The following is a 14,485-nucleotide window of genomic DNA, read 5'->3' as shown; positions in this document are numbered from 1 at the left end:
AACTCTGCAATTGCAAGCTTTTCAGTAATAGGGTCTATTTGAAGTGTGTAGCACCCACCCTAGGTGTCTGCATTCCAAATAAAGTTAAATAAATATATGCTTCTGTAACAATAACTTTTATACCTGTTATTAACATAAAAAAAATGTCACATTCAACTGTTTTAGGTTAATTCCATCAAAATCAAATTTATCTAACTAAAAATTAACAGACACTGCTGCGTTTGATTAAAGAAAAAAAAATTAAGAAAATGAATTAAAAGTAAAAATGATCTTTTAACTTGTTTAATTGTATCTTTTTACACGAATATATAAAAATGAAAATACATTATAAATAAAAGTATATGAATGATAAATAAATAACTGCATTTTCATTTTGGTATGTATATAACATTTCTCTCAATCTCTCCAAATTCAAAAGAAATATATATATATATATATATATATATATTTATTTATTGAGGACCTGTACTTATATTTTTCTTTCCTACAAAGTGTCCTTCCAAACAAAGGAAGGAATATTTTTTTTATCCTTTTCCTTCTATTATCAATCTTTACTCTAGTTTTCTCGTGTATGAAAGTGTAAGTATTTGATGTCATTTATTAAGGTTGGAGAGAAAATAAAGAAGAAAAAAAACATTTTCAATAGTTATCTAGATAACAATGATTAACAAACACTTTATTTTTATTTTTATTAATGTGAGACGGATATTTTAATTATAGTTGATTAAAAAAAATTGCACCATAGAAATCAAATATAGATTTCTCACTATGAATTGTTTCCATAAGGTATACATGTAAAATACATAATCACTGTGTTAATTCATACGGCCATATTTAGGGATTACTCGTAATTGAAAATCAAAAAGTAAGATGTAATATTAAACTTATTTAATAGGTAAGTCTCATTAATACTAACGAGATATTTAAATTATTTTAATATGAATAATGGAATTAAAGAGATGTTATAATAATTAGAGATTAAAAATAGTGTCTTATATGAATCATAAATAAAGAGTGAGAAATGAGTAAATATTATATAAAAAGAACAATTGAAAAAGGAAAAGGAATAGACTAAATACTAGGATTTAGAATTCCAATATTTTTAGACACTTTTGAGTTATTTAAAACTTTTACCACTCTCGTAAAATAGGACGTAGGTAGAATTTTCATTCACATCATGTTCTTCTATCTTTGAATAAAAAATAACCAATTGTAAGACTCATCACAAATGCCACAAACACCCCTCCATTGCAGGATATAATTGCTAACATCAACGAAAATCTAATCCCAAGTTCACGTCTAATAGAAACGTTTTCATAAAATTAATCTCCAACATTGTCTTATCTCTAATGGTGCTCATAAAAGCAAGGAATCTTTGCTAGCAACTGCCTCCAGTCACTAGTGATGAGCTTGAAGTGGATCTGACAATTTCCTAGGTATTGATAGAACATGTTATGGATGAGAGTGTCGTATATGCTAAGTATGCGACCGTGAAAAACTTTTTGGATTCGAAACTATAGAAGAACGGGCTAGCATGTTGCTCGAGTTTCATCAAAATCGTTGTCACTAAATAAAGAAAAAATCGGCATTCAACATACCTGCGATTAAGCATGTTTGAGGGAAATGATTAGAATTGTCTTTTAAATTTCAAACTTCATTAGGCACATCTACAACCAACCTTATCAAGCTGTATAAATAAAAGATCGACCTTGTTAGGTGGTAAAAAAAATCGACTTTAACTAATGATATTGACAGAACAAACCTTATCGAGCACTACAAATACCAATCTAACTTTGACAACATTTGTTTACAATCCACTTCTTAAGATAATTTATTTTCAGTGTTTTTCACTTAATAAACCTTTTTGCTTACTCAACTTGATGTTGGGAGTTGCGTACCATCTTGAACTTAGGAGATCATCCACGACTGACCCATAAAAATAAAATACGATAATTAAATTCATTTAATAGGTTAATACTTACAATACTACTAAGCCATTTAAACTATCTTAAACACAAATCATGAGATTAAAGAGATATAATTAATAATAAATATATTCAATAGAGACTAAAAACAATGTCTAATAATAATAATAATGAGTAAGAAATAAAAAAAAATATTATATTAAAAAATAATAATTGAAAAAGAAGAAGGTAAAGACTAAATACCCAAAACACATAATAAACTTCTTTCTAAAACAAATAAGAAAGAGAAAAATGCGTTTTTGATTTGAGAAAAATATTAAAAAGAAAAATAAGCAATTGTTTTAAATACGGGAGTTTATTACTTTTCATTACCTATTAAAAAAATCAATTATAAATAGTGGCAAACGTTAACACTTGAAAATATATTCTTTAGAGTAAGGAAATTGAAATGTGAGAACCACAATTATTTCCCTTCTTTTATTTTAATTTTACACAACGACATGGGAGATTCTAAGTACACTCTAGTTAGTTCTTTGTACTTCCATTTTGATTTCTGTAATAGCACAGGGACCATACTATTAAAGAAATAAAAAGATAGAAGAGAGAAATACTACTATGATGTAAAAAGAGAAAAATAGTTATAGTTATCAATAGAATGTTAAAATGAAGGAGTTCTCACACATAATTTCTCATTAAATAATTAAGAAAATAAATTTTAATAAATTTATGAATTGCTTATATATATAAATTATACATGTAATATGGTTGGTTTTTGTTGAAGGTTGAGGATACTTTATTTATCCCTCTCTTAACTGATGCATCGTTTTTTTGTTAGTCGTTATATGGAGTTTAAAGGGTCCAATACATTAAGCATCTGGAGTCAAATCCAACAACGAAGAAGGATTCAACTCTAATGCTCGCCCAAAAATGGAACTTATTCTTCACTATTCAGTAACCATTCCTCACAGAAGGCGAACGTCATGGATCAGCTTCACCTCCAGTAACTTATATTATATCTATCTACTACTGCACATGGAATTCGATACCTACAGAGACTTGAAACAGATTATTTTACGAGCATTTTTATCCCCCACTACTCTCACCTCTTCCGTTTCTCTCTCGAGTTGTTTCTACTACTTTCGGAAGGAAGAATGTTGGTTTGTCATTTCCCACCCAATTTGTTGGCTGGTGCTTCTCATAATCTGTTTTTAACAAATATATTTTGAGAAAGCAAATGCCAAACCCAAACCATATAACACGTTTAGGATTCTGCAATTCTCCTAATTGACACTGCTGTTACTCTGTTGACAAGGAACAACGTTCTCTGGATCAGCTCTTCAAATGATGGGCGTTTCTCTGGATCACTGCTCCCATTTAACACAAGTAAACCTGAGTTAGAACCAAGAAGGCAATCTCTATCATATTAAAACTGAAATGGGTGTGTAGAAGCACCTTCGCCAGCAATCATTGATGATTGAGGCAACATAGGGATCAAGGTCATCCGGAAGGTCCAGTCGTCTGTCCACAAAGCCTACGACTCCAACAACCTTTCAAGTGAAATACAATGGTTATAAAAAAATTCCCAGTGTTTAGATTTCTTTACTTTTAAGATGAATAATGCTGCTTACACTTGTTACTTTAATTAATCAATTGTTAAACATATTTACTAACAAACTATATATACTTAACCATAAGTATGTATCGTTAATTAAAATTGTTAGGTAAATTGTAAAGTTCGGAAATTGGTTAATCAAAGTGGTGTGAGGAGATGTGTTAGTTAGCAGCACTATTAGTTAAAGCTATCACTACAGTAGACTAGTTGTACAGACGAGTTTGTAGTTACTACATGTGTGTCGGGGAGAGAGAGACCTGTAAGGAATTCAAATTTTTCCACGGAATCGAATGAGTCATTAGTTCCCAGAGGATGACACCAAAACTGAACACATCAGACCTGTTTAAAAAATGAAAGAAATTCATTACTTCCGAAGCATCAAAGTGCATTACCAATTTAATAGGATCTAGGCACTATTTGCAAGAACTAAATAACTTCCAAACTAGCGATATTTTTGGAAACTGGACAAGGTGGGAAAGTCATTGAAAACACTCAATATGCAGCCATATAGAAGTTTCTAATCAAAGATCTTAAACATAGGACATTGAAAGCTGATTTAACAATTCCTCAAGATCATCAGGGCTAGTTAGCAAATGATTACAGAAAATGACAATTTGGAGAACTTTTTGGAAAAAATCAGTGTTCAGAACATGTTCTCCATTTTTCAAAGTTTCCAGAAAATTCCAGGCTGAACGCAATCTGTTAAGTCACGGCTAGAAGAAATTACTTCTCATTTGAAGGTTCATTTCTAAGCACTTCAGGGGCCATCCATTGAGGCTGCATTTTAACAGAAAATATGATTGTTAGCAAGATACATAAATAAAACTTCATTCACTACAAACAAACTAAAGATTTTACAGTTGCTTGCTGTTCAGGTCAGAAAGTTCATATTTAAAAAGTGAAAAAAGCGAGTGATGTCATTACGGTGCCTCTCCCAGATTTCGTATTCAATAATGTTGCATCCTTCAACCTAGACAGGCCAAAATCTCCAACCTAAGAAAAAAATCAAAACTCATTATAATTAACCATCCTAGGACCACTAAAAGCATTTTCAAGCATTGATCACCTTTACAGTCCAGTTTTTATCTACAAGCAGGTTGGAAGACTTCAGATCTCTATGCACAATTGGAGGATTTCTGTGATGAAGATAATTCATTCCTTTAGCCTGAAATGAACAACAATGTGGTTTAGAAAATTACAAAATGAAGGTTCAACAAGCCACCGGCTTGCTCTCAACATTTGTATGTGAAGAGGGAGAGGACACGCACTACATCAAGAGCCATCCTTAGACGTCTTCTGATGTCTAATGTCTGATTGTTCCTATGTAGATTTTTGAAAAGGCTTCCCCTACCGTGCAAAATATAGAATCAATTTAAGATGATTCCTATAGTTTGCATACAAAAAAAATGTAAATGGGGATTTTGTGTGCACCGTGGGTGAGATATTCATATTCACTAATGCACAGATCTATTACCTAATGTCATAAAAATATAACAGATACTTCATGCATGATATTTTATGTGCTTCTACACACAGTGCAACTCCTTTAATAAGCTCAAAGATGATGATGTCAAAAATCTTACCTAGGTAATAACTCTGTAACAATGGCAAGCCTTTCCGGTGAATATACTGCTCCCATGAAAAGTAATACATTAGGGTGTCTCAATCTCTTCATTATATCAATCTGAAGTATACACACAGGATTCATGGATCAGTTGCTTTCTATCTAAAGCAAGACACAGAGAGAGAGAGAGAGAGAGAGAGAGAGAGAAACCTCTTTTCTGTAGTCCTGTAAAGTCTCCTCTGTGTATCCGTTCCCAAAATAAACCTTGGCTGCAACATCCTGAAAAAGAAAATAAGTTTTTAGAACAGATGGCTAGTCAATACTATTATTAAAAATAGAAGAATATGATATTTTATACCGATCCATTCCAAATTCCATGATAAACTATTGCATAAGAACCTACACGATACAGTATAACATAACTATGTCAGCAGTCATTAGTTGAAATAGGAATATTCAGAAACATTTCAAGATCTACTATAAGAAAGATACAGGTAGATCAACCTAATTATTTGAAAAGAAATCCATTAGAAATTTCTTGTCCTACCTTGAGATGTTTGAGGCAAATATTTTTTGTTACTTCTTCATTACAATTCATCACCGATTAGACACTGAATTTCAAAAAGATTGATTTTACTTCTGGCATAAAGGATTATAGGCCATTAGATTTAAGAGGGGAAAAATTATATTGATATTATTTTGAGACTGCTCCATATATTTTTTGTTTGCCAAACTTATGCCGCTATTTACAAATAAAAGCATTTTAGCCTTTCAACTCCTCGACATAGAGGAACTATAAAATGCATAATAATAGAATTAATTACCTTGTCCAATCTGCTCTCTTAATTGAAGTTCTTCCCAATGGATTTCACACTCTGAAACAGAGTTTGACTCATTATCACCTGTGCTAGACAAACTTTCATGCTTGTCTATACTCTCCCTCAAACTTGGCAGTTGCGACCCTTCTTGCTGCTTTTGCACTTCATCTCCTGTCACCATAGTCGTAGCCTCTGGTTCCATTTTCTTGTGATCAAATAGACAGTGTAATCTTAACAGTGGGTATGGGGAATGGGAGAATCAAAACATTCACACCACTCCCCAGTGAAAGGCTTACCAGAATAATCTTTGGAAACAGTGGAAGCTCTACACGCACAGGCTGTTGTATCTGCTCTCTTCATTGCAGGTGAAGAATTACATTTTTGAAGATTTTGTTCTTTGTCTGCTCCATTAACAACATCCTGATATCGATTTAATGCCACTAAGCCTCCAGATGAAACATTTTCATAATTCATTCTATTGCTTCCTGAATTATCATCTGTACAATTATTTTTTATATTTCCATTATCCTTTCCATATTTTGCACGTACCCCAGTTTGAAGCTTGGCTGCCTGAAGTGATTTAATCATAGAGAGGATCACATATCTTAAATGGATAAAAAGTTACACGGAAGTTTCATAGCACACAATTTTTAAAAAAATATTATGTACTACAGGTCAAACCAATGCAGCCTTTACAGAGTCAAATGGACCTCCAGCATATTCTTAGATTCTGCTAAATAATTGCGTAAGTTTGGTATCTAAGCTTCATAAGTGCCCAGAAAGGTTCACAAACACAATTTTTTAAACAAATATTACGTACTATAGATCAAACCAATGCATAATTTACAGATTCATATGGGCCTGGGGTATATATTCTCAGTTTCTGCTAGCATATACTTAAATGGCATTGATTTGGGATCTAAGCTTCATAGTGGCCTACAAAGGTTCAGCCTCCAAATTTATGATTTTAGATGAAGTATCACTTTATCAATACAAACAGTGTCTTACTAAATTTCTGTATTCCTGATATTCATTTATAGCACAAACTAGGCAATTAGAGCATCTAATAAAAGGGAAACTAAGATTTATTTACAATTTTAGAAGGTTGACCAAATTCTGCTGTAGACTCATTCTTCTCGGAGGCCTCTGTGACAATTGTGTTTCCTTTACGGAGATGTCTGGAATGAGGTTTTGTTTCCTGAAATTCGAAATTAGGGGACGAAAACTTAAAATATTCTCATGATTAAATACCTTCCCAGATACTACATCCTCGAGATGAACAGAAACATACATATATGTCACGCTTCTCTAGCTTTTCATCACCTGTTGAAGTGTTCCCGGAAACTGTGTCATCAGTAATATGCAGCAGTGGGAGAAGCTTTGATGCCTGGTAGATGTAAAAAATAGGGTTCTATAACTTAACTCACGCAAATGATAAAAAGAAACCAAAATAAATAAAAAAAAAATGAAGTTATATAATAAAAGATCACACTAATGAGAACCAGATTGGAAACAGATGAAGCAATCTGTGGCATTGGTGCAATCGTTGGTCGTGGAGGCCACTGAATTCTTTTAAAGTTTAACCTCTGTACTCCAGATTGGCTATTGTTACCAGATTTGTATGTTCGATTTTCTGAATTTGTAGATTTTACTATAGCCGCATCACTTGAAACAGTTATAACACCAACAAGCTCACCATCCTCATAAAGAGGAGTTTTTGTTACTAATGCCATAATTACTTCACCAGATTTCTTCTTGAAAGGAAACTTCCCAGACCATGGAACTCCTGAAACCACCCTTTCCAGAATTTTTTGTAGAGATGCGTAATTGTCCTCAGCAATTAGGACTTTAGCTACTCTTTGGCCAATGATTTCGTAGTCTTTCCATCCATACAGAGTTTCGGCCGCCTGATTCCTGAAATGGAAATAGGTTTGGCTCAAAAGCAATCTTAAAAACAAAAGAATAGTTTGCAGAGGTCATTTTTTTGAAATTTAAAAAAAAAAAGTGAAATCTTGACTGAAATTGGACTTGATTGTCACTGAATGAGAGGGCACATACAAGTCTCTAATAAGTTATGACGGTTCAAAAGCCAATTTCTAACCATTAATCTCTTTAGATTTGCTATTTTTTACACTACAGGATCCAATTAGTTTTATGACAAATCAGTTTCTATTACTTTACCCCAAATACATAGATCCATATTTACGGATATGACTTCACTGAACAGGTGTTAGCGTGATCCATATTTGCTATACACAATTAACAATTGTTAAGCAAAGTGTGCCTACCAACCACTAACTATTGAAGAAAATGCAACACGATGTCTCTTTTCCTTAGTAACGTCAATGTGACTCTCACTAGAATACCCAAATTCAACACAGAACTAAAATGTCGAACACTCTGTCATTTTTTATAAGGAAGACTTACACACCGGGTCTTCTAATTTCAATCCCCAAGGCTTCCGCCACCATCCTCAGTTTGACATGTTCAAATATATCCTGTAAAATGATCGAGTACAGTAATTCCCATAACCTTTCTTATTTGCTTTGTTGCGGAATTGCCGAATTCGGAACACTCGCCTCATGAATCATTCTAAACATGCTGTACCATACCAAATAAACTTTCAACCGAAATAACTCATTCAATTTCCGACAAAATAGCACTCTAAACGACATCGTGCGGAGGTCTAACCAAACTCGAAACTAGTTTCTCACACATCCTATTCACTATCTCTCTCTACAGCGTTCAACTGTTCCATTAAAAATTATAACACCATGAACAGTCTCAGACTAAATAAATTACCAGAAAGAAGAAACGATTCAAAGAAAAAATGTAGCGTGTACGATGTATTAACTATACCAGTATACGATCTCGGCGGAGGGAACTCTGAGGACGTGAACGGCGTGGCCCATGCATTTCAACACGGTTGCGTAGGGACTTCCGGATAAGAAGTAACCGGAGGGAAAACCGAGGGTTGTTGAATCAGCAATGACCTCGTTATTGTCATCGTTATCGTGCCTGACTGTGAGCTTCTTCTGCAGTAGCTCATCGAATTCCTCCCTCAGCTTGGCCTGCTTCTCCTCGAGGCTCCGGCACCGATCCGCCAGAGCTCGGAACGCTGCAGTTTCTCTCTCCTCGCCGCCGTTCATTGAATTGGCCAGAACTCTGGTTGTGAGGTGCGCAATGCGCATACACAACAGTTAGTTTATTTGCCGGTTCCTCGCTTGGCTTCTGCACAAACCATTTGTTTATTCATTTATTTTATTGGTTTTAATTGCAACTGCGTCTCTGTCCAATGCGAGGCTTTGGCCTAAAGGCTCTTCGCCACGTGTCGGTGGCCGGCCACGGTAGCCATCCAGTGTGCGCTCCTATAGGATTGCCGGAAGATACCACCAATTGCGCCTCGACAAAAGAATGCTTCGTTTTTTGTGTTCGGACAGCACTAGCGCCACCCACGATTTCCTCACCGGAAACTTGTAAATCCTATTGCTTACTTGGTTTTTGCTATTTTGCTTCTGTTTCCTGAAGCAAGGGTGACCAATTTTAAATATAATGAATTGCATTTTTTTTCATTGTTTTTTAATATTATTAATTAAATTGACAGAACTCAACCTCTGAGATATTTTAAAAGCTGAGGACCGAGACAGTGGAATTATGAATTAATAAAATATTATAAATAATAATCTGTAATTAATAGGTATATTATTTACTCAAAATCTGTAAAAACTAATAACTGCATGTTGTAAAAGAATCAGATAGAAAAGAGGGGCAGAGATAAGAACGGGAGGCAAATGAAGGGGTGCTATGTTATGCTGCTGACACTCAATTGGATAGTAAAATATTTAATTATTTTAGTACAGAGAGAACATATGGGTATTTTTTATATTTGAATAAATTATTGTTTTATTATAATATAATATGTATTTAAAAAGTAGTAGAAAAGTACTTGTTTTTATTATTTACAGTATCAAATTGTTCTTACAGTGGAATCCATATGATTGAGGAATATTAATAACCTAGATTTTATAGTACACAAAGTCCTCGTATATTTTGAAAATATATTGGTTATCTCGGATTCTTCTTTACAATCTTAATCATTCTTCAAATTGAACTTGTTTGCCTTGGATTCCAAATTTTTATAAAATTAATTTATAATAAATATAATAATTATATTATCGGGAGGCTGAAAGGTCGTCGGTAAGACCGAACTGATGATAGATTACGATTAATCATAATTAAGTCATTTTAATCATAAATTATTATTAAAACACAAATGGACCTTCGTCTGGGTCCAAAAGAAAGCACATAACAGTTGAAGTCCAACACAAGGCTATAAATATCAGAAGGGACCATGTGCCAAAAGTAATCTTCTAATCCCTAACATACCTACATATTATACTCAGACTGACTTGAGCGTCGGAACACCTTCGCAAATACTTCACTCTGCCGTTTTTGGAGAACTTGCCAGACGAAAACGTCGAATACAAAAACTGTAAAAATGAGAAGACAGAAGCTAAAAGAATATTTTGAGAGGTACCGACCTTGTAATAAGAATAATTATAGTCGTTAATGTGATTATTAATTTTAGTGATGGTTTTTGAAGAGAAATGATGTGATAACACAAATAAAGTTTATTCTTTAGTATATTACAACTTCCTATGATAGAGAGGTGTAGAGTGAAAGAGAGTGGCTTGTAGGGTAAGCGTAACAAAATTAAATTTTCTGGCAACACAAGGTCAACCCCTCCAAACGCGTTGTTTGATGAAAAGATAGAGAGAGAGATCCAGCGTGTAAACTTCCCTAGCTGATCTATGAGGTACAAACTAGGAACTCAAATCATCACATAAATAGAAGAAAGAAAAGTACTGTGGATTTGGGTTTTAATAAACAGATTGAGAAATTAAGAAATATTACATATATTCTTTAAATTATTTTAAATACACTGAATCTTTCTTTATTCTACTTACCACTGCTATTACTTTAAATTAGTATTTAAAAATGTTTATTAACATTCATCTGATCAATAGCATACCTATATGTTGACTGTCACCTCGAATAAAACCTAAAAAATAATTAGGGTTTGAAATTGAAGTACCTACCTTTAAAGGATCACAATTAAGGTGGGCCAACAGTACTTCCATTACTAAAAAATATCGTATTCTCCATCAACTTGCAAGTTGAAGCTGACGTCTTTACTTCACCAGCTTTTCGCTTTTATATATATATATATATATATATATATATATATATATATATATATATATATATATATATATATAACAACTTTCTTGTTATTTATGTAACTTGCAAGTTAGACTATCTAGATATATTTGTTAATTTTATCATTTCTTATTTACAGATATATTGATTGACAGATATATTCATACTACACTAATATGAATATTGATAAAAAATATGTATAATTTATAAAATATTAAATATAATAACACGAATTTATATATTATATAATTATAAATTATATAAATTGATAATAAAAATTTATGTGTATAAGTATGTTTTAATTTTTTTAATATAAAGATGTTTATCATAATTGGTTTAAAAGAATTTATTTTTTATTTTTTAATCATAATAAAAATTTATATAATAAATTTAAGTTTTTAAAAAATTATATGTATTTTTTTTTTCAAAATTATATTAAAATCATTCAAAATCATCAAAAATTAAACAAATATTTTTTGAAATGTAAATACATATTTTACAAATAACTTACAAATGTCAATATTCGAGAGTCTCCAATCTCATAAATTATGGGTTATATATGTTTTCCCTTATATTTTATTTCTTTTAAATGATTTAATTTTGTTTAAAATTTTAATTTTATCTTTTTTATATAAATTAAATTGACGTTGTTAATAAAACAGGGTTGGAGTAACACTTTATGACAATTTATAGTGGTACACGTAGTTTTTTTTCCATAAAAATTCATTTACTTTTATATATTACACTTTTTAAAATATAAATACATTGTCTGTTCAAAAAATGGCACTATGTTAATCAGTGTTAATCAAAATTGATTCTTAATTGTGTGCAAAGAAGTCTTTGGGTGCATATCACCGATAACAGCGACAATAAATAAAAAGGTTTTTAAAGAACTCAAAAAACTTTAAAATATACCTGACACAATAAAAATAATTAATTTGGACACCAGTTTCCTTATGTGCGAGACTTGAAAAATACACGCTAAACTAAAAATATTTCGTGTTTAAGTGTCATCATTTTCTACTTTTCAACTTTGTGAAATTCATGGAAGAAGAACTGTCTATATTAATCTATGAATGAGTGTGATGCTTAAAATTTTCTTGAACGTTTTAAAATAATACTAATGTTAAAAGTTGTTTAAAAATTATTTTTTAAGGATACAATATTTTTTTATTTCGTTAACGTAATTATTTACCGTGTGATCAAAGGGGAAAACTAAAAAAACATCACATTAGAAATGAAATTGAAATTATATGTAATTTATTAGTTTCAGATAAATTAAATAATTTGAAATTAATTGTAAGAGTTATTAAATTTAATCAACTACATTTTTATTTACTTTGGAACAATTAGTGATATGAAATAATGTTATCAAAAATAAAAGATGTAATATAATAGATTAAATATTCAAAATTGAATTAGAAATTAAATTAAGAAAAATAATCTAAAATTCATATCAAGAATATTATATTAAACTCTAAAATTGATAATTGTAACATATAGATATTTGCATATAAAAAAAAATTGTCTATCAATACTCGTATTTAAAGGCAGTCATGTCACATCAGCATAAATTAAGGGATTCTGGATAATCAACATGCAACATTTATTATTGATTTATGTCATTAACAAGGTCAAATACTGAGAAAATAATATCGAGATTTCAATATATATCGGAAGATATAGAAAACAAATTGCACACTAACTAAGAATACACATATTTCTACAGTAAATGTTTTAAGTTTGAAATCGTTAATACTCTTATTCATAACAATAACAAATTAAAAGCGGTTAATTTTTATAAAAAGGAGTTTGATTAAATAGCAGGTTGGTTCTCTAACAAGTTGGGTATCCTATTATTTTCCACTTAATTCGAGGAAGTGTCCCCTTCCTGTGCTTTGTTCTCTGCAAAACAGCCAAGAAAGCTTCTATTATTTGTACTAAGCACGACTAGGTTCTTGTTACGTTGCTTTCTCCTTATTCATGGCTTCATGTCATTACTTTCTATCCTATGGATTCAAACCAACTCAAATTGACAGGTAGAAAAATGTGGTGGTGAAACAAATAAATGTTAGAGCATACTTTGGGTTGTGCGTTTTTTGTCATTTTCGAAGATGCTAATAGAAAATTTCTTGCCTTCCTCCAATCGCAAAAGTTAAATGACATTCTAAAGTTTTTTTTATTTATATTAAATTCAACTATAGACTAAGAAAAATTCTTAATTTTTTTATTTGATATAAATTGAGAATGTCTTGTTTTCCACATCACTCGTATTTTTCAAGATTTTTGGTGTTGAGATCTAATACATTTCGGTTCCCAATCTTCAATTTTAATGGAATGACTGCAAAAGATTTTTTATACTCAAATTCGTATTTCATATTTAATGGTTGAGAATAATAAATATGTAATAAATACTACTAGACTTGTATCTTTAATTTTTTTCTTGTGAAACATGTATTTATGAGTTCACTGATCTATGAGTTATTGAGTCCTCCTTAATACGAATTAAACCAATTAATCTAAATATTAGCATGTAAATCGAGGATATGATAAAAAAAAACAGAGGAAGAGAGAGTGAAAAAGAAGAGATTAAGCTCAAATTCTGTCATAAACGGTGAAAAGCGATATACCGTGAGAAATTCGATATATGGCAAGGAATTTGAGGGCAAAATTGTCTTTACCTGCACCTTATTCCATTTCAGCATGTAATTCCAAAGCCTATATGTCGTCGTCTCTCTCTCTCGACGCGATTTTCCGGAACCTCTCGCCAGAGAACTACCGGTTCACCAATCGCCGACAAGTTACGTTTTTCTTGTTACTAGTATTGTTCGTTGTGCCTCGTGAAATATACTTGCAGAAAAACAAAAGCTAGTTTTCACTTGTTTACGACTAATCACTCTTTCTTTTTTTCTTAATTAGGTGATTTCATTCAATTATTTACTTGATTTAACTCATATTTTGATTCAACCTTTTATTTGAGAAATAATTCCTTATTTTATAGAGAATTGAGCTGAAGAAAATACACACTTATACTGCTTCTTCTTCTTTCTGCTTTCCTTTGCAATGTTACTTAAACATCATTTCAGTCTCGGTGGAGAAGGTATTGCCCATAGTTTGTCAACCTCAAGCTATTTTCCAGATTCGTCCTGCGAATTGTTCGGAAACTATTTTTTGGTGTGTAAGACTTGATGACTTGTGTTTTTTTCATTCACGTAGTGGTATTCTGCTTGCTAAATTGTGAAACACAGCAATGTGGTTTGGTTGTTGAGGATGTTATAATTATAGGGCTAAAATAAGAGGGAGGTGAATTGTTTTTGAAAGATTTTTACAAGTAATGAAGGTAGAG

The 14,485-nt window shown here is 31.6% G+C and overlaps 1 protein-coding gene across 25 annotated transcripts; it reads right to left on the bottom strand.

Annotated features, from left to right (window-relative positions):
- Positions 1-2,840: 2,840 nt before the first annotated feature.
- On the bottom strand, positions 2,841-9,458 carry LOC137811392 (putative serine/threonine-protein kinase SIS8). 25 transcript variants are annotated; one of them, XM_068613118.2, is made up of 17 exons: positions 8,779-9,458; positions 7,422-7,833; positions 7,211-7,306; positions 7,013-7,117; positions 6,469-6,489; positions 6,216-6,339; positions 5,926-6,111; positions 5,460-5,500; positions 5,312-5,380; positions 5,121-5,221; positions 4,806-4,884; positions 4,604-4,702; positions 4,462-4,530; positions 4,265-4,314; positions 3,795-3,876; positions 3,378-3,472; positions 2,841-3,289 (listed from the first exon to the last, which is right to left on the bottom strand). In XM_068613118.2, the coding sequence occupies exons 1-17, from the start codon at positions 9,108-9,110 to the stop codon at positions 3,187-3,189; spliced, it is 2,064 nt and encodes a 687-aa protein (XP_068469219.1). In that variant the 5' UTR covers positions 9,111-9,458; the 3' UTR covers positions 2,841-3,186. The 25 variants fall into 25 exon arrangements, 9 of the variants coding, with proteins under 9 accessions (XP_068469219.1, XP_068469221.1, XP_090154693.1 ...); XM_068613120.2 differs by having other exon boundaries at positions 5,926-6,090; XM_090298567.1 differs by having other exon boundaries at positions 5,926-6,124; positions 8,779-9,433.
- Between the last annotated feature and the right edge of the window lie 5,027 nt (positions 9,459-14,485).

Source organism: Phaseolus vulgaris, chromosome 2 (assembly GCF_051622355.1).
Source record: "Phaseolus vulgaris cultivar YP4 chromosome 2, ASM5162235v1, whole genome shotgun sequence".
Lineage (NCBI taxonomy): Eukaryota > Viridiplantae > Streptophyta > Magnoliopsida > Fabales > Fabaceae > Phaseolus > Phaseolus vulgaris.
The sequence above is the reverse complement of the archived record's forward strand: the minus strand, read 5'-3'. Positions and strand labels throughout refer to the sequence as shown.